General features: G+C 49.8%; 2 protein-coding genes across 3 annotated transcripts; both read left to right on the forward strand.

Annotated features, from left to right (window-relative positions):
* Window positions 1-135: 135 nt before the first annotated feature.
* USP5 (ubiquitin specific peptidase 5) lies at window positions 136-15,090 on the forward strand. Of its 2 annotated transcripts, none has more exons than XM_027653603.1 (20): window positions 136-342; window positions 1,785-1,910; window positions 2,199-2,265; window positions 5,125-5,258; window positions 5,544-5,689; window positions 5,991-6,175; window positions 6,779-6,873; window positions 7,397-7,590; window positions 7,734-7,805; window positions 9,045-9,126; window positions 9,332-9,457; window positions 9,896-10,049; window positions 10,435-10,609; window positions 11,868-11,956; window positions 12,152-12,343; window positions 12,896-13,039; window positions 13,197-13,342; window positions 13,429-13,579; window positions 14,216-14,300; window positions 14,471-15,090. In XM_027653603.1, exons 1-20 carry the CDS (start codon window positions 235-237, stop codon window positions 14,562-14,564), a joined length of 2,565 nt encoding a protein of 854 aa, XP_027509404.1. In that variant the 5' UTR covers window positions 136-234; the 3' UTR covers window positions 14,565-15,090. The 2 variants fall into 2 exon arrangements, with proteins under 2 accessions (XP_027509404.1, XP_027509405.1); XM_027653604.1 differs by having other exon boundaries at window positions 137-342; window positions 12,152-12,274; window positions 14,471-14,772.
* Window positions 15,091-15,199: 109 nt separating this feature from the next.
* Window positions 15,200-17,948, forward strand: TPI1 (triosephosphate isomerase 1). Its single transcript, XM_027653631.1, has 7 exons — window positions 15,200-15,399; window positions 16,062-16,185; window positions 16,271-16,355; window positions 16,489-16,621; window positions 16,728-16,813; window positions 17,034-17,121; window positions 17,388-17,948. The coding sequence occupies exons 1-7, from the start codon at window positions 15,288-15,290 to the stop codon at window positions 17,504-17,506; spliced, it is 747 nt and encodes a 248-aa protein (XP_027509432.1). The 5' UTR covers window positions 15,200-15,287; the 3' UTR covers window positions 17,507-17,948.
* The last annotated feature ends 1,980 nt before the right edge of the window (window positions 17,949-19,928 follow it).

Here is a 19,928-nt window from a genome sequence, read left to right on the forward strand (position 1 = left end):
CAATCTTCGGACACTGACCCGCCCCCCACGCCCTGTTCTGCGTTGTTATTGGTCAAGAAGCCCGGCACCGCCCCCTGTGACGGAAGCAGGGTGGCTGCGATTGGCCAAGCCGGCCGGTGGGCGCCACCAGCCCGGCCCTCAGCCTCACTGCTGACTGGCCAGAACCCCTCTGATCGCGCCGGGCTGCGATTGGGCGGGGCGGGGCTGTGGGCGGTGCCGCAGTGAGCCGCTGTCATGGCGGAGCTGAGCGAGGCGCTGCTGTCGGTGTTGCCGTCCATCCGGGTGCCCAAGGCTGGCGACCGCGTCCACAAGGACGAGTGCGCCTTCTCCTTCGACACGCCGGTAAGCGCGCCCCGCCGCCGGCCCGCCCGCCCGCCCGCTCGCCCGGGCTACTCCCGCCGCGGCCGGCTCACACCCTGCCGCCCTCCCGGGCGCCTCCCGCGCGGGACCTCATGGGACTTGTGGTTCCCCGGCGGCTGCGGCGGCCGCGCCGGGGTGGCCTGAGGGGCCCTCGCGGACTACAGCGCCCGGCGTGCCCTGCGGCGCGTCCCGCCCGCCCGCGGCGCGCTGGGGGCTGTAGTTCTGGGACCAGGGCGGGCGTGGGCAGGGCGCTCTCCCCGACCAGCGGCGGCCCGGCCCGGCCGGCCCTAGAGAGCGGGTGCCCCCGGCCCGAACCCGCCGCTGCGGGGCCTCCCTGGGCCTTGCGGTCCGGCGATGGGCGGGGGGTTGGGGCGCGCCCCGGGCCCGCCATTGGCGGCGGGAGGCGGGCCGGGGGTCCCGCCCTGCCGGGGTCTGAACGTCCTCCAGCCTCGCCGCGCGGTGTGGCCCTGCAGGCGGGGGCCAAGGCCGTGCTGTGTCATTAAGATGGCAGTGGTCCCTTCTCCAGCCATCTCCACCCCGCCGGCATCCCTGCGTCTCCTGCGCTACCTACGCCCGGCCTAGGCGGACCAGGGGAGGCGCAGGCGGCAGGAGAACAAGGTCCCCCCTTGGGCTTCTCCGCGGGTGCTCGTCCAGGCTGAGCCCCAGCCCACCAGAAATGGGCTGTAATTGGAAGATACGGGTCCTTCGAGGAAGCGGCACATGGCATCCTGGCCCTCATCCCCTCCCCGAGCCCCACAGTGATGCCTAGCCGTGTGCTGCCCACTCTGACTGTCTCAGCTGCTGCTGAGACCTTAGTGGTTTCGCTCTTTCCAGCCTCTGCATTTGGGTCTCTCACCCCTCCAGTTTTAAAAGGATACTTCTGCTGAACGAGCATGGTGTTTTCCAGCTGCTGGAGGGATAGTGGGGCTCATTCTATGTCTGTTTTGGAGCTGCTCACAAGCTTTTGAACCCAAAAGCAAAAGTAAATAGTGGTCTGTTAACCTTACTCACACTGTAGCTTGGCAGCATTCCCTGTGGGACTGGGAATCATGCTCTTGGACAGGGTGCCACAGTTTTGCTGGTAATGATTGTACTGTGCTCTGAACTTGTGAACTGTGAGTGCTAAGGGCCTTTTGCAAGATAGACTCCTGGGGAAGCTCAGACTTTCCTGGTTCAGTAGCATCCTGCCATAAGTGAACAGGCAAATAGTTTTTTTAATATGTCATCATGACAGGAGTGCCTGTTGTGGGACAGCCAGGCAGGGGCTTGCCATCTTATTTCTGACTCACTGCTAAGTGACTGGTACGTAGGAATGAGCTGTTGCCGTGATTTACTGAATAATGACTAGTTTTCCGTGCCTATCCTAACAGCTGGAATGGCATTCTTTCCCACCTCCCTTCAGTTTTATTCCTCCTTCCTTCCAGGAGTCAGATGGCGGCTTGTATATCTGCATGAACACGTTCCTGGGCTTTGGGAAGCAGTATGTGGAAAGGCACTATCAGAAAACAGGCCAACGGGTCTATCTGCATCTCAAAAGAACACGTAAACCGGTAAAAAATAAAAATATATATGCTCAAACTTGTTCTGAAATTGAGAGCTGGGCTGTGTCTCTTTATTCAGCCAGATACAATTTATTCTGCTCAGACACAACTGATGTTTTTCCTGGTGAATTGAGGGACACAGTCCTTCAGCTCTGCTTATGTTGGATTGTTGTATGGATTGCCCATGCTATTTCGGCCCAGCTTCCTTCTGTTCTCAGCTTAATTTCAATCCTTAAGGCCTGCCACCGCTTGCCTGTCCCCCTAATTCTATTTCTGTATTTCTTGCCAATGCCATAGAAGGAAGAAGACACCAATTCCAGTGCTGGGGACCCCCCAAGGAAGAAACCAACTCGCTTGGCTATTGGTAAGGAAGTACTTGTGCACTCTATGGTCCTTGTTGTTTTGAGCCAGCTCTCTGGAGCTGCCTGGCTCATCTCTTTTGCCTTTATTCTTCTGGGCTAGTATGACTGGCCAAAGTAAGACTTCACGTTTTCTAATGTGTCTCAGGTGAACAGTTTCTGCAGAACAGTCATTGAGGTGGTAGTTGTGTTTTGTGTCCAAAGTTGCGTCATGTTTTCTGTGGATAAATACATTTTGTATCCTCTCTGCATGCCTGGCTCAGCTTGTTATGGTTATAACCAGAATGGGATTGTTGCTTAAACGGGATGTGCCCAGTGTGGGGCTGAAGGAAGTTTGAGAAAATATATGTCTGACAAAAATGAGTTTGAAGCTTCTGACAGATAAACTATTCTGTAAACTTCTCAGATATCGAACTAGTGTTATTGATATAGATGGGGAAGAAGTTAATGGTAAATGCCGTATTAACGTTTTTGGCTCAATAGGTCCTTGAAATACAAGGCTGATGCTGGAGGAAATACGTGTGAACATTAAAATATCAAAAACAAGCCCTTTTTTTTTTTGAAGAACAGAGCTGGTGTTCCATTATTCTCTTTCACCAACTGAAAAGGCTGTCATGGCAATCAGTGGAGATGCTGCTTATTTGGTGCAGTCTCAGCTCGTAATTTCTGAACCATTATGGAGACACATAAAACAGAGGACAGGAACATTTGTAGCAGTAACAGGTTCTTGGCTTGCTGGAAGCTGACCACTAGAGGGAAATTCAGAACCTGGACTGGGAACATCTTGCTTTTGGCTCACTTTTTCCACTGCTGCCGGAGTACAAACACTGCTATTAAGGCTGTCAGCTGCTCTCTGTTTGGATGGTGAGCTGAATGGAGTCCAAAAGATCACTTCTAGCAAAATTGAGTCTAGAATCTATGTTTCTTCAGGTAGCCAGTGCTTTTATTGATACGATTATGCTGCTTTTGGAGAGATGAGACCCAGTCTGCATTATGAGTTACTTCTGCATCCTGAATTCTACAAAGGTCTTGAGAGAAGTGTTATCAGTGGGTTGGCAAATATCTGCCTGTGATAACAGTTTAGTGGTGTGAATGGATCAGGAGAGAATAAAAGAAAGTATTAACCCTGTGACACAGTGGTCTTAAGTTCAGGAGAGATTTTTTTAATCTTTATTTTAGCCGAACTATGGTGGTTTAGCTAATCCTGACACAGGAGATTTTTTTAAAGTACTAGAAAGATTTCAGAGCAAAATGTCATTAGCTGCAAAATGTAGCCCTTGATCTCTCTATACCTGATTCTCCCCTCTCCATGGAAAAAAAAAAAAAGAAATCTACAGTGCCTCTGCCTCCTATGCCTGAATGTTGGTTGAATGACTTTTGTAGTCTGTGGTGCGTAGATACCATGGAAAGGGAAGCAGTGTGCCTTGTGGCAAGGTGTTGGCTATAAGTGGGGGGGAAAGGACTAAGAGTCAGTCTGCTGGCTGAAGACACTCTTCCTCATCTAGAGCCTCAGAAGATTCATATAACCACTGAGGGAACCTCACCAGTCTGGTTTAGTTTGTTTAGAGTTTGGGAATCGTGTAATGCCCTGGGGGATTGTGTATTGCTTTACTCTGTGAAGTGGTGACAGGAAATCTCTCTGGGCTGTGCCGAAGAGGCACAGAAGAGGATTATCTGGGTATGTTGTTGCATGATGCTGGGGACTGTTTTCAGGTATTTCTAAAATCACCATATTCATAGGTTGCTACCTATGTTTGTGCACAGTGTAAAAATTGTAGGTATCTAAGGAGGGAGTTGCAGAAGATCTCATGGGACCGGGTGTTTTTGTCAATAATGTTTTAAGGAAATGCAGTAGTGGTTATCAGAACTGTGTCACACACAGGATTCTTGAGGCAGAGACACTGAACAGCAAAAGCTTGTATTCCCTGCAGAGATTTGTTGCAGTCACAGATGTTCATAGATCTGTTGCAGAGGTTATTGCAGCCACAATGTGCAATTTTTCAAGGAATAAAGGAAATTCAGTTTAAAAAATCAGGGGGGCTAGGCTGCTAATAAACCCTGTCTGTCTTGCCTGTTTCCTTCTGGGATGTAGCATGTGAACACCTGGAGAACAGGAACGGCCAAGCTTTTTCCCTGAGTACCTACATAATTCAGAAACTGTTCCCTGCTGTAGTTGAGGGAATCTGCAGAAACTACAGATGTTTTAGGTGAACATCCATCATGACTATTGGCAGCTGGCAAATAACCTTTTATGTATGGATCTCCCGTTTCTGTTTCAACCTCTGGAAAGCAAGGCTAAGTGTACATACATGAGAAACTACTAGCACTATACCTTTCCTAAGACTTTCTGCGATTCTGGATGTTCCAGGGGAGCTCCTGGTTCTTCTTGCTTGAGTTCAGGACTCTGAACTATCCTTTCTGGAAAAGGCAAGAAACAGAGGCAGGCTCCTTGAAGATGCTGGCAGAGCTGACCTGTGCACAGGGCTGCAAGATGATCTCTTCACGCACATCTCCATTCACCATCTTGAGTATTCTGGTGAAGGATGAACACCAGTGCTTTATCTTGGCTCTGTTCTAGAACAAGTGCTTTTTTTCTGGTTGTAGTCAGGGTCTAGAGACTCTTTAAGCATCGGTAAAAAGAGCTGGGAAAAGGCAAACCTGTTGTCATTGGGCTTATATTTGCTTCTGTGAAGTCCACACCACCAGCAGAAATTTTGGGATCCAGAAGTGGAGGAAAGGTTGTAGATCATTGATTTAGAGCTTTATCTTAGTCATAGTGCTTTATTTCATGTAAGCTCTGGGCAAAGAAGCTTGGCAAGCTCTTTGGTTTTACCTGTTACCACAATGTTTTTTCCTTCCTGTAGGTGTAGAAGGTGGATTTGACATCACAGAAGAAAAGTTTGAATATGACGAAGATGTAAAAATAGTAATTTTCCCAGACCATTTGGATATTCCTCGTGATGGGCTGGAGGGTCTACCAGACATGGTCAGAGATAGGGTATGTTTGGGTGTAGGCCTGTGTTTTCTATTGATGAGGAAATGTACTTTTACAGAGAAGGAAACACTACGCTGTGAAAGGGATCCTGCAGAGCTGCTGTGAAGTCTCAGCTGGCAGTAAGCAGGACTGTTCTGCATTTACACAGTTCTTTATATTATGAAGTCCTGGCTTGTGTGTGACTGAGGCTCCATAACACAACTGACTTGCCTAAATGTACAGTGTTGTGCTACTGGAAGCTGCTTTCCATGTGCCCTTCACGTTTTTTTCCTGCTGTCCTAATTCCAGATTGCCAGTGCAATTGAGGCCATCCTGACAGCAGATTCAGCCTCACGGAAGCAGGAGGTGCAAGCTTGGGATGGGGAGGTTCGACGTGTTTCCAAACACGCTTTTTCTCTGCACCAACTTCAGAACGACATCCGCATCCCGCCATGGTGAGCTTAGTACTGAAACTAGGTGTGTCCCAGACCTGTCCCCGTCACTTTCTTCTCCTGTCCTGTACTGCAGCAGCAGATGACGCTGCTTTTGTGAGTCTCTGAGTGTGCCTTGTTATAGTAAATTCGGGGGAGATGGCAAACTAAGGCATTTCAGGATGCTCAGTGTTCTGAAATTAAAGGGAATTGAGATTGCCTATAGTACGGGTAATGCGGTCAGTGGGTAGTAACGGAGAGGGCTTGGGAGGTAGGATCCAAAGGTTTTTGCTCTGATCTCTTTTTCTCTGTTCCTTGTCCATAGTGGCTGGAAGTGCAGCAAATGTGACATGAAGGAGAACCTGTGGCTGAACATGACAGATGGAGCCATCCTCTGTGGCCGGCGCTACTTTGATGGCAGTGGTGGCAACAATCACGCGGTCGAGCATTACCGAGAAACTGGCTACCCACTGGCTGTGAAACTGGGAACAATTACTCCTGATGGGGCTGGTGAGAAGGGGATCCTCTGTGGGGAGATCCCAGGCATACTCAGGCTGACTTGGGTCTCTGACTAGGCAAGTCAGGGAGGATTTCCAGGTATGGGACTAATGCTGCCCATCTTATGACCTGGAATGTGCAGTGTCATCCCATTGTGAACTTCCCACTCTGACGTAGTTCTTGTATGAAGTGAAGAAACAGCTGATAAAACCTTGCCTTCCTCTTCCAATCCTTTGTAACTGGAGGACTTTAGAAGAGTTATCCAGGTTGCCATCTTATTTTCTGTGGTGGGGTGTTTATCAAAGAATTTTGTGTCCAAATCTTAAGCAGAGAGTATATGGCACATTAACCCAATTTCCTCACTCCGAGCGTATGTGTACCTCTGTACCTCAATCAGTGGCAAAGTTGTTTGTCTTGTCAAGTTTTTTGTCTTGTCACATCGTTCGGAGGAATCTCAGTGTTCTGTGATGCTATTCTGCTGAGGAGGAAAAGAAACCCCAACTGCCCAGTTTGTCAAAACTCACAGTTCTGAGCACTCTGTTCTCTTCATCCAGCTGTGAATTTGAGATCATAGGCCATTATAAGTCTCTGTTTCTCCTCTGTGTTCCTGCATAGATGTCTACTCCTATGATGAGGATGACATGGTGTTGGATCCCAACCTGGCAGAACACCTGGCACACTTTGGGATTGACATGCTCAAGATGCAGAAGGTGAGGGGGAAGGGTGATCCTTCATAGGCTGAGAGGGAGAGAGTAGCAACTCTAGGTATTTTGGTTGGATTCCAGCTTTCTGTGACTATGCAGAACCATTCCTAGTCAAGAAACCCTGGGGTTTTTTGTCACACAGAGAGTTATCTCATCTACCTCTCTTCTTTCACTGTCTTTTTTGCCTTTCTTTCATGTCCCTCAGGTTTATTTCCTTGGGGTTATGTGTCAGTACTGTGGGCAGAGAGGCTCCCAGGTGCTGAGCTTTGTTCCCTAGATTCAGTGTTAGTGTGTGATTTCTATGCCTCTTTTCAAGGAATGGTTCAGATTTCTCCCGTGTTTGTTATCCTTCCTCTTTCTGTCACAGGTATTCAGATATATAGAAACAATTCTTGTTTCTTCCTCCTCTTTGAATAGAATAAACCACAATGGATTTGACTATGTGTATCTCTACAACACTGCACTTTTCACACGTCTGATGTGCTCTTGAGTCTGTCTTGAGGATTTTTCCTGTTCTTTCCCTCTGCAGACAGACAAAACAATGACAGAACTGGAAATAGACATGAATCAGCGCATTGGGGAGTGGGAGCTCATCCAGGAGTCTGGCGTGCAGCTCAAGCCTCTCTATGGGCCTGGGTACACTGGTATCCGTAACCTGGGCAACAGTTGCTACCTCAATTCTGTGATGCAGGTGCTGTTCAGTATCCCAGACTTCCAGAGAAAGTAAGTGAGTTTAGTCACCCTTTTCCATTAGTCTGGGATCAGTAGAAAGGTCTCCTAGAGTTGGGAGCTTCTGTTACAGTAATCATGCTCAGAACTGCCTCTGTACTAGATGAACCTTAGATTTGTCTCATTTTGCTCTGCAGGTATGTGGACAAGCTGGAGAAGATATTCCAAAGCGCACCTTCAGACCCCACACAGGACTTCAGCACACAAGTGTACGTAGAGTTTTGGTGAGAGAAGGAAGGCCAAAGCTGCCTGGGTGCATCCCTTCTGTGCTGGTTTGTTCAGGTTTCTCCCTCACTCTCTGTTTCCATGCCCACCACCGAAGACACTGATCCTCAGTGATCAATAAGGATGTAAGCTAAGAAATTCAGCTGAATGCCCTAGGTGCAGAGGACAGAGAGCACCTCAGTGTTCATGGGAGGCTCTTAGATGAGTTATGTGGGAAGACAGTACTGTCTGTCACCCCAGGGGGATTTCTGGTAGGCAGCTTCTGTCTGCATAACTGCAAAAGTGCTTGCTGTCTGCAATGGAGGGAGATTGTAAAGAGCAAAGGAATATGTAGATTTAGTCAACTTTATTCTCAATGGGTAATTTATATATGCTTAAAGAGGCTTCCCTCAAGAGGTGTTGTGTGAGCAATAGGAGAATATGCAGATGGAGGAACACAAGATTTGGGAGGGGTTTACATTTTAAATACATGAAATCTATGCTACAGCTGCTCTAAAATGGCAAAGCAGCATGTGGAGGTTTGGGATGAAGAAAGGGAAGGTGGCATTTGTGGAAGGGAGCTCAGTGGTAGGGGTGGTTTCTAAATTTGGACAGCCTGGAGTGAGTTGTTCAATGAGAGGGGATTAAGGTGAGACAGCCAGAAAGCAGAGGGAAGAATTGGTAAAGTTTGGTTCCAGACAAATGGCAGTATTGATGGGGAATGAGTGAAGTGAAACAGTAGGAGAGTCAGCATAGGAGGAAGTTCCTGAACACTTCTGTTGTCCATTAAGTGCCTCATGCAGTCATCCCTGATTTTTCCTCTGGGAAAATGTGATCAGTCTGCTCACAGCAATGCTATTTCTGGTTCAGACAGTTTCCCTGTGCCCTGTTGTCTCCTGCACAGTCAGACAGACTGCTACATTACCCATGTCGGGCTGCAGCTCAGTTTGGCTGTTACACAGTTGCCGTGTGGCTCAGCACCTGCTTTTCCTTTATGTGCTACTCAGTGTGCAAGCAGTGGTTGAGGTTGGTGCCCAAAAGTCCTGGTAACTTTGAAGTCACTGAACTTTGATATCTCCTGGGGCCAGAGGGCAGACCACAATAAGATGATCTTGTCTGGTGCAGCAGAGAAAGCTGTTACCTGTGAGACTGACAGTGTTAAAGCTGGATGGGTTGATGTGGCTCCCGGAGTATGTGGGACCGAAGAAACTGTTTTGATGCTAACAGTGACTTCATCATTCCAGAGCCAAACTGGGCCATGGACTGCTTTCTGGAGAGTATTCAAGGCCAGCCTCTGCAGATGGGGAACAGCAACCTGATCAGAAGGTGAGCCTTAGATATGGCATCCTCTTGATGTGTGTGTTGCATGAGGTACTGTGTGTACTATGTAGGAAAGGAGAGAGAACCCTTTCTGCAGACATTTCCTAAGGCTCATTCCAAGACCGTGTCACCTGAAGAAAAGCATGGCTAAGAGTAGCGTGCATGCTTGGCAAATTATGACCACTTTCCTATTCCACTTTGTTGTTTGCAGGGTATGCAAAATGGCATTGCTCCACGCATGTTTAAGTCCCTCATCGGAAAGGGGCACCCAGAATTTTCCACTAACCGCCAGCAGGATGCCCAGGAATTCTTTCTGCACTTCATCAATATGGTGGAGGTAATGATTGAGTCTATCTGTCAAATCATGGAAAAGCCAGCTTGGTTTTCTCCCCCACAGCAAGGGTAAGGAGTGGAGGTGAGAAGCTGGCAATCAGGGCAGAGAGAGGGAGAGAACACAGGGAAATTGGCCAGCCAGCACCTGCCGAGGCAGAGAAGGAGAGATGCTTGGCCATGTTTTCAGGGCTGATTCCTTGGAGAAATCTCTGCTGGGAGTGGCACAGCTGGAGATGCAAATTTTCTTCTTTAGGGGCAGGAGTGCCATGGGTTCCTGGGGTAGTGAAGTTGGCTGTAGTTTCCTCTTTGCTGTCTTTTCAAGAGGACTGGGTACAGAAGTGAATACTCTTCGGCCACGTCCTGTGTGGGATCACTGCTACTGCAGATAGTTATTTCTGCCATTCTGATGTTACATTTGTCCTTCTAATCTCTCCTTCTTCAGAGGAACTGCCGCAGCTCGGAGAACCCTAACGAGGTCTTCCGTTTTCTGGTGGAGGAGAAGCTGAAGTGCCTGGCCACAGAAAAGGTGAAATATACCCAGCGTGTGGACTATATTATGCAGCTGCCTGTGCCAATGGATGCTGCACTCAACAAAGGTCAGTAATGTGCCAAGACCTGAACAGTAGCAAACTCTATGTTTGTATATTGTACTATTCTTACAGAACTCCTTAAATGAGAAGGGGACTTCTTTGCCACTTCTGAGGCCAGATCCTTCTCCTGCTTTTGTGGGATCAGGCTGATTTCTTCAGAGGTGGTGTGACACGGTGATGTCCCTGTGGAGCCTTTCCCTCAGACACCACAAGCTGGCCTGTGATTCAGCAAAACAGGACTGACTGCAGTAGCAGAACAGTGCTCTGGAAGTTACGCTCCATTCTTGATGGGCGTGTATCTATAGGCCTGTTCTGCCCCTGGGTATAGCTTACACCAGTCATTTTGTAGGTACCTAGAGGTGGTCCTTGATGACTCTGCTTTATTCTCTAGATGAACTACTGGAATATGAGGAGAAGAAGAGGCAGGCAGAGGAGGAGAAGCAGCCACTGCCTGAGCTGGTGCGAGCCAAGGTGCCTTTCAGCTCCTGCCTAGAGGCCTATGGAGCTCCAGAGCAGGTGGATGATTTCTGGAGCACAGCCTTGCAGGCCAAGTCTGTGGCTCTCAAGTGAGTGTGTGTCAGCTAGGCTGTGACAAACTGGCCGTAGCTGCATCTTTGGGGACTACTTGTAGTGGCTTGGGGAAGAAGCATTACTGAAGCTTTGTAGTCAACCACACCCTGGACCCATAGAAGGTTGAAGCAGAGTGGGAATCAGTCTGTCAGTGCTGGAGTGGTTGCCCTGAGTGGGCAGAACAGCATTGTTGATGAAGTCAGATTTCAGTTGCTGAGAGGCTATGAAAATACAGCGATATTCCAGAAAACTAGTAGCTTTTGTAAATGTAAAATTTAGCTTTAGAATCAGTACTGACAGTATGACGACAGTGGTCTTGCATGGTCTCTCAGATTTCTTTAAGTTTTTAGCTATTAAGATTAGAAAAAAACGCTGAGTGTAACAGATGCAAGAGTTCTTTTTAAGAATGGTAACTTAAGTGCTAGTAGCAAAGTTTAAAGAACAGCTTTAATTTTTCTCACTGCCTGGAGCACATGCAAGAGTGAAAAGATAGAGTGAGAAGATTACAAATGTAAGCAGCTTTCTGCTGTGATGCTACTGTGTGTTCTTCTGCAATGAAGAAGCTGGAAGTATTTTTCTAACAAATATTCTGTTAGTAAGAAATAGCTACTACAAACAAACATCACATTGAAAAGTAACATTTTGTTTTGCTTTTTTAGTGAGTTGTGTTCAAACACTTTACCATTGATTAAGTTATTTCTACGGCATGTTGCATTTATTCCCTGGTAATAAGAATCTTGTCTCACAAGCACTTCTCCCTTCATAAACATTGCTCTCTGTTTCACAGATTCCAAAATAATGTTCAATCAAATTCAGTTAACTTAAAATTCACTTCTGCTTCATATCCAAAAAGTGCTCTTGTGCTTGAAAGCTTGTCAGCTCCTGCAGCTGTATCTGTTGGTCTAATAAAAGATATTATTTCCTCTACATTTTTTAAGGGTTAGACTTTTAATTAAACACCAAAATGTGAAGAGGCTTGTAAAATACAGGATTGGAGGGTAAGAGAGTGTGTACTCTTTTTCCTCAACCCCCAAGATTTTGCAAACGTTGCACTCTGTCCCATCTTGTCGGGGCTTCTCCTTTAGAAATGGTTCTGTTTGAGGACCTCTAAGCTCAGCACAGGAGTGCTGTACAAATAGGTGTATCCTCCTGGCTTAGAATATGCCTCTGCCCTACTCACTGATTTCTTAAATCGACTAGATGCCCTCAATTGTTGCTGACAAAATATTTAAAAATATTATGTGTCTCTTTCAGAACAACACGGTTCGCCTCTTTCCCAGATTATCTGGTCATCCAGATCAAGAAGTTCACTTTCGGTCTGGACTGGGTGCCCAAAAAGCTTGGTAAGAAGAATGAGAAGTGCAGAACATATAGGTACTGGGAGTCACATATGGATATTGTGGTCATCATTGCAGAGAGGAAAGGAACTACCCCAAAAGTTGCTGCAGGCATCCCCAGGGACTTACCCTTCAAGATCTCTCAACCGAATCCTTTGTTTCTGCCCCTGTGGGGAGGCTGAGCAAGACTTTATTTTGCAGATGTTTCCATTGAAATGCCAGAGGAGCTGGATATCTCTGCGCTGCAGGGAACGGGGCTGCAGGATGGAGAAGAGGAAATGCCAGACATCGCACCCCCACTGGTGACACCAGACGAGCCCAAAGGTAGCCTGGGGTTCTATGGCAACGAGGACGACGACTCCTTCTGCTCCCCTCACTTCTCCTCTCCGACATGTTAGTGATTCTCCTCCTCTCTTCCTGATGCCTGACTCATTTCCCTGCTCTCCTTGCCTTGTCTCCCATGCTAGCAGTTTCCCACTTGCTCAGACTTTCCCTGTCCCTCTGTCAGTGATTGCTGGCTGCCTCCCTTGCATGCCTGTTATGCAAGGGTGTTATGCAAGGGAGTTTGTTGATTCCTGTTCTGTGCAGGATGGTGGGGTGGCATGTCTGGTGCATTTAGAGGAGGCAGAGCTGGGGTTTATACAAGATTTAACTGGTAGAGTTATTTTACTTTCACAAACCACAGTGGGAGATTGGGTTTGGAGCCTAGGGAGGAGCCAGTGCTCCCAAGTTCATGAGTTCAGTTGTTTTGTTCTTTTGGGATGCCTGTGTGTGAGACTGCACTTCTGAAGAGCAAAGGTGGTAAAGGATGAGAAGAGCAGAGAGATGGAGCTTGGTGTGAAATAAAGCCAGAAGTGGTGGCTTTGGAGGCTGTGTGACACTACGCAAAATGGAGCAGGCAGGGATGGGTGGGAGTGGGTGGCTCTAATCTCTGTGTTCCCACAGCACCCATGTTGGATGAGTCGGTGATTATCCAGCTAGTGGAGATGGGCTTTCCCATGGATGCCTGCCGCAAAGCCGTATATTACACAGGGAACAGTGGGGTTGAGGCGGCCATGATGTGGGTCATGTCACATATGGATGATCCAGGTATGGGGCCACATGGCCATAGTGAAGCTTACTGCATCTGGGCCACGGTACTTCCTGTCCCACTGCCACAATGGAAAACTGAAGTAGTTTGGACTTGGACTGTATCCATCCCAGAGAGATCTAACTGTTCTGAGCTGTGTTCTGTTTCCTGCTGCAGACTTTGCTAACCCATTAGTTCTCCCTGGATCCAGTGGACCGGGGTCAACTATTGCCTGCCCAGACCCTCCTTCAGAAGACAGTGTGGCCACTATTGTCTCCATGGGCTTCTCCCGGGACCACGCTATGAAAGCGCTCAGGGCCACGGTGAGAGGCATGGATGACATCAGAGTGCAGGGATATTCTCAGGAACAGGGATTCCCAAGTTCACTGTCTTCTCTTCTTCCTTCCAGAACAACAGTCTGGAGCGTGCTGTGGATTGGATCTTTAGTCACATTGATGACCTTGCAGAAGCTGCTATGGATATCTCAGAAGGGCACTCGGCAGCTGATTCCATCTCTGAATCCGTCCCTGTGGGTCCTAAAGTGCGCGATGGGCCTGGAAGTGAGTTCCACGCTGTAGGAATGTGGATTTTGGGGTGCAAACTCCACATGACTTTGTTGTCCCTGATCCATGCAGTACTACAGGTTTTAGCAGCAGTAACTGTCACAAAGCTGGTTTGGTTGTTGAAATAGATGCCAAGAGGAAAAGAGGAGGAATGGCGATATAGTCCAGACCCTTCAGGCTGGGTAGGAATTACCTGGAAGCCAGTAAGAGAGAGGCAGAGGAAGTGCCATGTAGTGAAAGACAGGAAGGGCTGTGCTGCAGTTTTTCAATTATCCCAGAAGGCTTTTTTGCCCTTCAGGGAAATCTGGCTCCAGTCTGTGTGCAGAATTGGTGCCAGTGCTGCTGGGCTGCTGGATGCCATATGGAGAGGGAATCCCTGCCTTATCCATCCAGCACCCATGGGCTAAATAAAAAGTTGGAAGAGAGAAGGCTAAATGGAAGTTACCATCATTTCCCTACATGTTTGGCCTTAAGACCACTCACAGGCACATTTGATGGGGATCCAGTTCTAAATTATTACCCAGCAGAGCTACCATCAGGGACCTTCTCTAGAGAGGGCTTTGCACAGAGTATTTCAGAGTAAGATGCCTTTCCTTTTTCCCTGATGATCCTTTCTTCCCTCCTCTTCTCAAGAATACCAGCTGTTTGCCTTCATCAGCCACATGGGCACTTCGACTATGTGTGGACACTACGTTTGTCACATCAAGAAAGATGGCAGGTGAGAAGGATTTCCACAGCATAAGGGGACTTTGAGGTACTGCTTTAAATCCCACCTTGTTTCTTCAGAGGTCTTGTGGGGATCAGGGATGAGAGCAGGTGAGGGGACTCAATGGAGTTGTGTCTTAACCATGGAATGGCATCTCTGAGCTCTTCTTGTGCCTGTTGCAGATGGGTGATCTACAACGACCAGAAAGTCTGTGCTTCTGAGAAGCCCCCCAAGGACCTGGGCTACATCTACTTCTATCAGCGGATTCCCAGCTAGAACATCCTCTTGCTGTGTGTGGTGGGGGGAGAGTGGGCTGGAGAAGGCGTGGGGGAGGAAGGAGTGGGGGCAGTGAGGATGGGAGTAGGGTCCTTCTCTCCCCTGCTCCTCTTTCCCCAGTGGTCCCTTCACAGCCCCTCTGTGAAGACACAGGAGGAGACACAGGAGTTAATTGACTAATTGACTGGGGGCTGGAGCCCCTGTGGACATGAGTGAAGAGGGTCCGGGGGGAGGGTGGGAATATCTGTTTCTCTAGGAAATGTCCTCACTGTCCCCACCCCGGTGACACACAGCCCTAGCGCTTCGCTGCTTGGTGGGACGATGCCACCTCCTTGCTGTCCAGAAGGAGAGGAGGGGGCTTGTGTGTTACGTGTGGTTTGTGTATGGGGGGGGGGGTTTCCTCCTGCCTGCCCTGCTGGGCGGGGGCGCAGGGCAGGCAGCAAGGTGGGCCACGAGCAGCGCTTCCCCTTGTGTGCCCTTTACATGCCAAAATACACGAGGGACAAAATAAAAGTCGAAATACCCCCTTGTGTCTGTCTGTCCCCGCCTCGCTGGGGCGAAGCGCGGGCGGGGGGGTGGGCGGGGCTAGCGGGGAGGCGGGGCCGCGCGCGCCGCCGAGCTATAAAGGCGGGCGCCGGGGTTGGGCGCGCGCCGCCGCCGCCGCCGCTGACCTTCGCCTCTCCTCCGGTACCGGCCCCTCTCGTTCCCTCCGTCCCTCCCGCCATGGCGCCCAGGAAGTTCTTCGTGGGGGGCAACTGGAAGATGAACGGCGACAAGAAGAGCCTGGGCGAGCTCATCCACACGCTGAACGGCGCCAAGCTCTCCGCCGACACCGGTGAGGGCGCGGCCCGCACGTAGCGCACGTCCCGCACGGCTCGGCGGGCCCGGGTCGGGCCCGGACGGGGGAACGGCAAATGTCAGGGGGCGGCGGGGGCCTAAATATAACCCGTCGGCAACGGCGCTAAATATACCCTCGAAACCGGATCCGGGATTCCGCGGGCCCGGCGGACACGTGCGGCCGAGCCCCGGGGCGCCCCGGCTGCGCTCCTTGCTCCCGGTGGCCCCGCGCCTCCCCGGGGCCCGGCCCCCACCCCGCCGCCACCGGCGGACGGGGAGCACCGCGCTGCAGCTGCGCTGCCCCTGCCCCGCCGCCGTGCCCCGTCACAGCGGCTCTCTCCGGTTCGGCCAGGCCAGGCCCGGCCCGGCCCGCAGGGTGGGATTCTCGATCGGTTTCTCAGCTGGGACCTTTCCAAGGGACCCCTGTGACCTGGCCAGCGGCCTGGTATCGCCTGTCAGCCCGCTGAAAAGGGCTTTTCTCCCCTCTGTTGAGTCATCGGATAGCCGGGATAGTCCTGTGGTACAGAGCCCTTCAAAGGTCGGCGAGGAGGGGCAGGCTGAGCCTTCCCGGGAGAGAATGATGACCTCTTGGGGTCAGTGGCTAGGTACAGTTTCTGCCCTTTGCCTGTCTCAAAGGTGACCATGTGCTTTGCCTTCCAGAGGTGGTTTGTGGAGCCCCTTCCATCTACCTTGACTTTGCCCGTCAGAAGCTTGATGCAAAGATTGCAGTTGCAGCACAGAACTGTTATAAGGTACCAAAGGGTGCTTTCACAGGAGAGATCAGGTGAGCCCTGGAGAAAGAGTAAAGTCAAGATGCCTCTGGGACCTGAATTTCCTCCAGAGATTTGAGTCATCTCCTTTCTCCTCAGCCCAGCAATGATCAAAGATATTGGAGCTGCATGGGTGATCCTGGGCCACTCAGAGCGAAGGCATGTTTTTGGAGAGTCTGATGAGGTGAGCGACCTCATGGAATGGTGAGATGGTCCAGCTTGGATGGGCCTGCAGAGACTGGAAGGGTGAGCAGTTAAAACAGTACTATAAGAGTAGGTCTGGTTTATTGTTTGCCTTGTTTCTTTTTTATTCCCAGTTGATTGGGCAGAAGGTGGCTCATGCTCTGGCTGAGGGCCTTGGAGTCATTGCCTGCATTGGAGAGAAGCTGGATGAGAGAGAAGCTGGCATAACAGAGAAGGTGGTTTTTGAACAGACCAAGGCTATTGCTGGTAAGAGAAGAAAATAGGGGTGTTCTTTTTATCAGTTATCAGAAGAGTTCTGTTCTTCTCAGCATAAGGGTATTGTGCTTACCTATATCTTCTCCCTCCTCCCTAGATAATGTGAAGGACTGGAATAAAGTGGTTCTTGCCTATGAGCCAGTTTGGGCTATTGGAACTGGTAAAACTGCAACTCCCCAACAGGTATGAGCAGGGGAAGGGTGGCTGATTTGATGCCAACTGACCCTTCCCACTCAAGAAATCTTCCTGGGGATTCTTAGTGACAATTTTCTGGAGATTCTTAGCGACTTAGAGAATTTTAGACTTAAGGATTTAGAGATTATCTAAAGGTTCCCTTCTCTTTGGAAGGGAATTGTGTGCAGAATGGCTCAGCCCTCAGTGGGACTCTTGTGTTCCATTGCAGGCTCAGGAAGTTCACGAGAAGCTGCGGGGGTGGCTGAAAAGCCACGTGTCTGATGCTGTTGCTCAGTCAACTAGGATTATCTATGGCGGTGAGTCTGAAGCCACTTTCCAGGGCAAAACAGTGCTTAGTTTCTCTGCCTGTAGTTGTACATCATGCTCTGCTTGGTGAGGAAACTTGAGACTGTCAGAGCATGAAGAACCACCTACTAGCTTGTTTGTTAGCTTACTTGGGTAAATGGGAGACAGTCTTGCTGTCTGCAAGAGGTGGCTGGTACCTTGCGGGTCTTGCCTTTGTCTTGGCCCCATTTTCCTAGAGCTGGCTGCATCTGACCTTAAAATACTGCTCCCTCTTTAGGTTCAGTCACTGGTAGCAATTGTAAGGAGCTGGCCTCTCAGCATGATGTGGATGGCTTCCTTGTTGGTGGAGCTTCTCTCAAGCCAGAGTTTGTGGATATTATCAATGCCAAACACTGAAGCACCTGTGAGGAGCAGTCCCTTGTGGTTAAGAAATGGAAACAAGAAGGGACCTTTCATTGCACACGTCTCAGTACAGAGGCCTCCTCCAAGGCTTTCCCCTTCCACGGTCGTTGTTCTAGTTGTTCTGCTAACCACCCCCACCATGTTGGAGTCCTGTTAGTGGGAGCCTGTCTCAGCAAAGTCTTGACAGCCTCCTCTGAATTGGCAAAATCCTCAGTTGCCTGTTGACCCTTTAAGAGTCCACAGCCCACCTGGCCAGTATCTCCCCCTTTCCCTGCAGTACTGCAGTGGGAGGGGACCACTGGTGCTGGGGGAAGGAACCACACAGTCTGCATCCTTCAGCTCCATCAGCAAGGAGCCTGTCAGCTTCAACCTTTGTGAGATGTCTTACCTCACCTGTGTCCCATACTGAACAATAAAGGAAAAACTGAAAAAGCAAGGGTGTGTCTTGGATCTTACTTGGAAGCAGCTGGGGACAGGCAGCATACAGAACCTGGTGCTTTTGGAGGTGGCTGGTTGCAGAGAGGGTAGTATGGTTTTTGTAGGCTCTTCCTTGAGGGCCCACTGTTGCCCCAGTAGGCATTGCACAGGTTCAGCCTGCATCTGGTTTGTCATGTAACAGCTCTTCTTTGGGCCTGTGATGATTTGACTCCATCTTTTCTGTCAGTGTCTCTATTCCAGTAGTTGCTGGAGCACCTGGCTCTCCCACTAGTGAGCTCGTCTTTCCAGCTCGTCTTTCCTCTGTAATGTGCTCATCCCTGTGCTCTGCCTGTGAGGACTGGTAATTGACTGCTCATTAAATGTGGAGCGAGCAGCTCCCTCCCTGTGCAGGGAAGGATTTTAGGCTGTGTGTTGAGGCTGTGCTTGCTGCCTGCTTTCAGCTGTGTGCTGGTGGGCGAGGGCACAAGACTAGATGTTACTTCTCAGCTGCTGATTTTTTTCAGTAGTGCTAAGGGTGACAAAAAAGGAAGTGCCTCACAAGGAGGAGCTTAGCTATGAGGTGGCATATCCTTGGGAGTCTAGGGGCAGTGTTCCAACTGCAAGTGCCAGCATCACCTGAGGGATGAGAGGCAGGAGCTGAGGACCAAGGAGGAGAAAGCCTAATGCTGTGGGGGCTTCTACCTAGCTGCTGCTGGGGGGGAATTCCTGCTGCCCAGCTGGAGCAGATGGGAAAGAAAAAGCCCTCAGCCCTTCAGAGGCATCTCTTTCCCAGTTGGGAGCAGAGCCCTCTGTTGCCACAGCTTCCTGTGGAAGGAGAGACAGGCTAAAATGGTGCTGAAACTGGTGGGTGGCAGTGGGATAAGCACTGTTGGGAAGCAGTCTGGTGAGAGCAAGGTCATCTGACATGGAAGGATGTCAGATGGTCTAAGAAGGAAGAGCCTGACAGCAGCAAGGAGGGAGGTGGCAGCTCCCAGCTCCAGGTGTGTGTGTGGAGTGACGTGGGGAGGAGGAGGATAATTCAAAGGTGAAAAAAATTCTGAAAGCTGTATTGTCTACAACCAGAGCCTGTGTGTCTGAGAGGCTGCTGGGCCATGGCTGCAATTTGGTGCCACAGTGCACTGGGGTGAGCATGGCCAGAGCAGTGGTGATGCAGCAGGAATATGCAGGGGGCCTAAGGGTGCTGGGAGTGGGTAGAATCATTCACAGGGATTGGCTGCAACTCTACTGTCAGTTCCTGCTCCTGCCCAGTCCTGCCCACAGCACAAGAGCCCAGGAGAGTGACCTACATAGAAAAAAACCAGATGGGAGCTGAGCATTGATCTTGGCTGCTTTGAGGAGAATACAGAGGCATGAAAGCATTCATTTAATGAGGAATAAACTCAAGGAAAATCATTTCTGTATCAGCAGGAGTGCCAGATCTTGTTTTTCTTCTTGTTTTGTCTGCTTTCTGGCAGGACTGCAGCTCTATGGAGTGGAAATAGTGCCAGATCCTCCCTGCACACTGTAGTGGTTGAATCTTAAACAGGTTGCTGTTGGGAGAAAATGCATTGTGTCAGATGGAACAGTCCAAGAGAGGCTGTGGTGGCTCTGTGTCCTCAGCCCCAAACAATAGCCAGGCTGAGCTTGTATTTCCAGTAGGCACCACACACACATACATTGACAGGTCCTAGTGGGTCCCTTCCAACTAAGAATATTCTGTGATTCTGAATACACATCACTTAACCATATAACCATGGATGGCCACACAGATTACACATCCAGCCACACAGAGCACTCACACACAGTGCCAGCAGCCTCATGCCACCCTGTGTTCTGGCTGAGCAGGATGGAAGTACACTTGTGTGCACCCATGTACATATATATATTTATATATGTATATACACACACATGTACAGTGTGTCCATCCAGCAGCTGGGCTCAGGCAGTGTCCAGCAGCTGCCCCCTGATCCCAATCTCTCCAGTCTTTCTGGTCCCCCAG

This window comes from Corapipo altera, unplaced genomic scaffold, assembly GCF_003945725.1.
Source record: "Corapipo altera isolate COAL_440 unplaced genomic scaffold, ASM394572v1 61, whole genome shotgun sequence".
Lineage (NCBI taxonomy): Eukaryota > Metazoa > Chordata > Aves > Passeriformes > Pipridae > Corapipo > Corapipo altera.

Coding starts and splice junctions, on each gene's coding strand:
- USP5 (XM_027653603.1), top strand. CDS start 235: ATGGCGGAGCTGAGCGAGGCGCTGCTGTCGGTGTTGCCGTCCATCCGG. Junction 10,050..10,434: donor GGATGCTGCACTCAACAAAG/GTCAGTAATGTG, acceptor TTTATTCTCTAG/ATGAACTACTGGAATATGAG. Junction 13,040..13,196: donor GTCACATATGGATGATCCAG/GTATGGGGCCAC, acceptor TTCCTGCTGCAG/ACTTTGCTAACCCATTAGTT.
- TPI1 (XM_027653631.1), top strand. CDS start 15,288: ATGGCGCCCAGGAAGTTCTTCGTGGGGGGCAACTGGAAGATGAACGGC. Junction 16,356..16,488: donor TTTTTGGAGAGTCTGATGAG/GTGAGCGACCTC, acceptor TTTTATTCCCAG/TTGATTGGGCAGAAGGTGGC. Junction 16,814..17,033: donor AAACTGCAACTCCCCAACAG/GTATGAGCAGGG, acceptor GTTCCATTGCAG/GCTCAGGAAGTTCACGAGAA.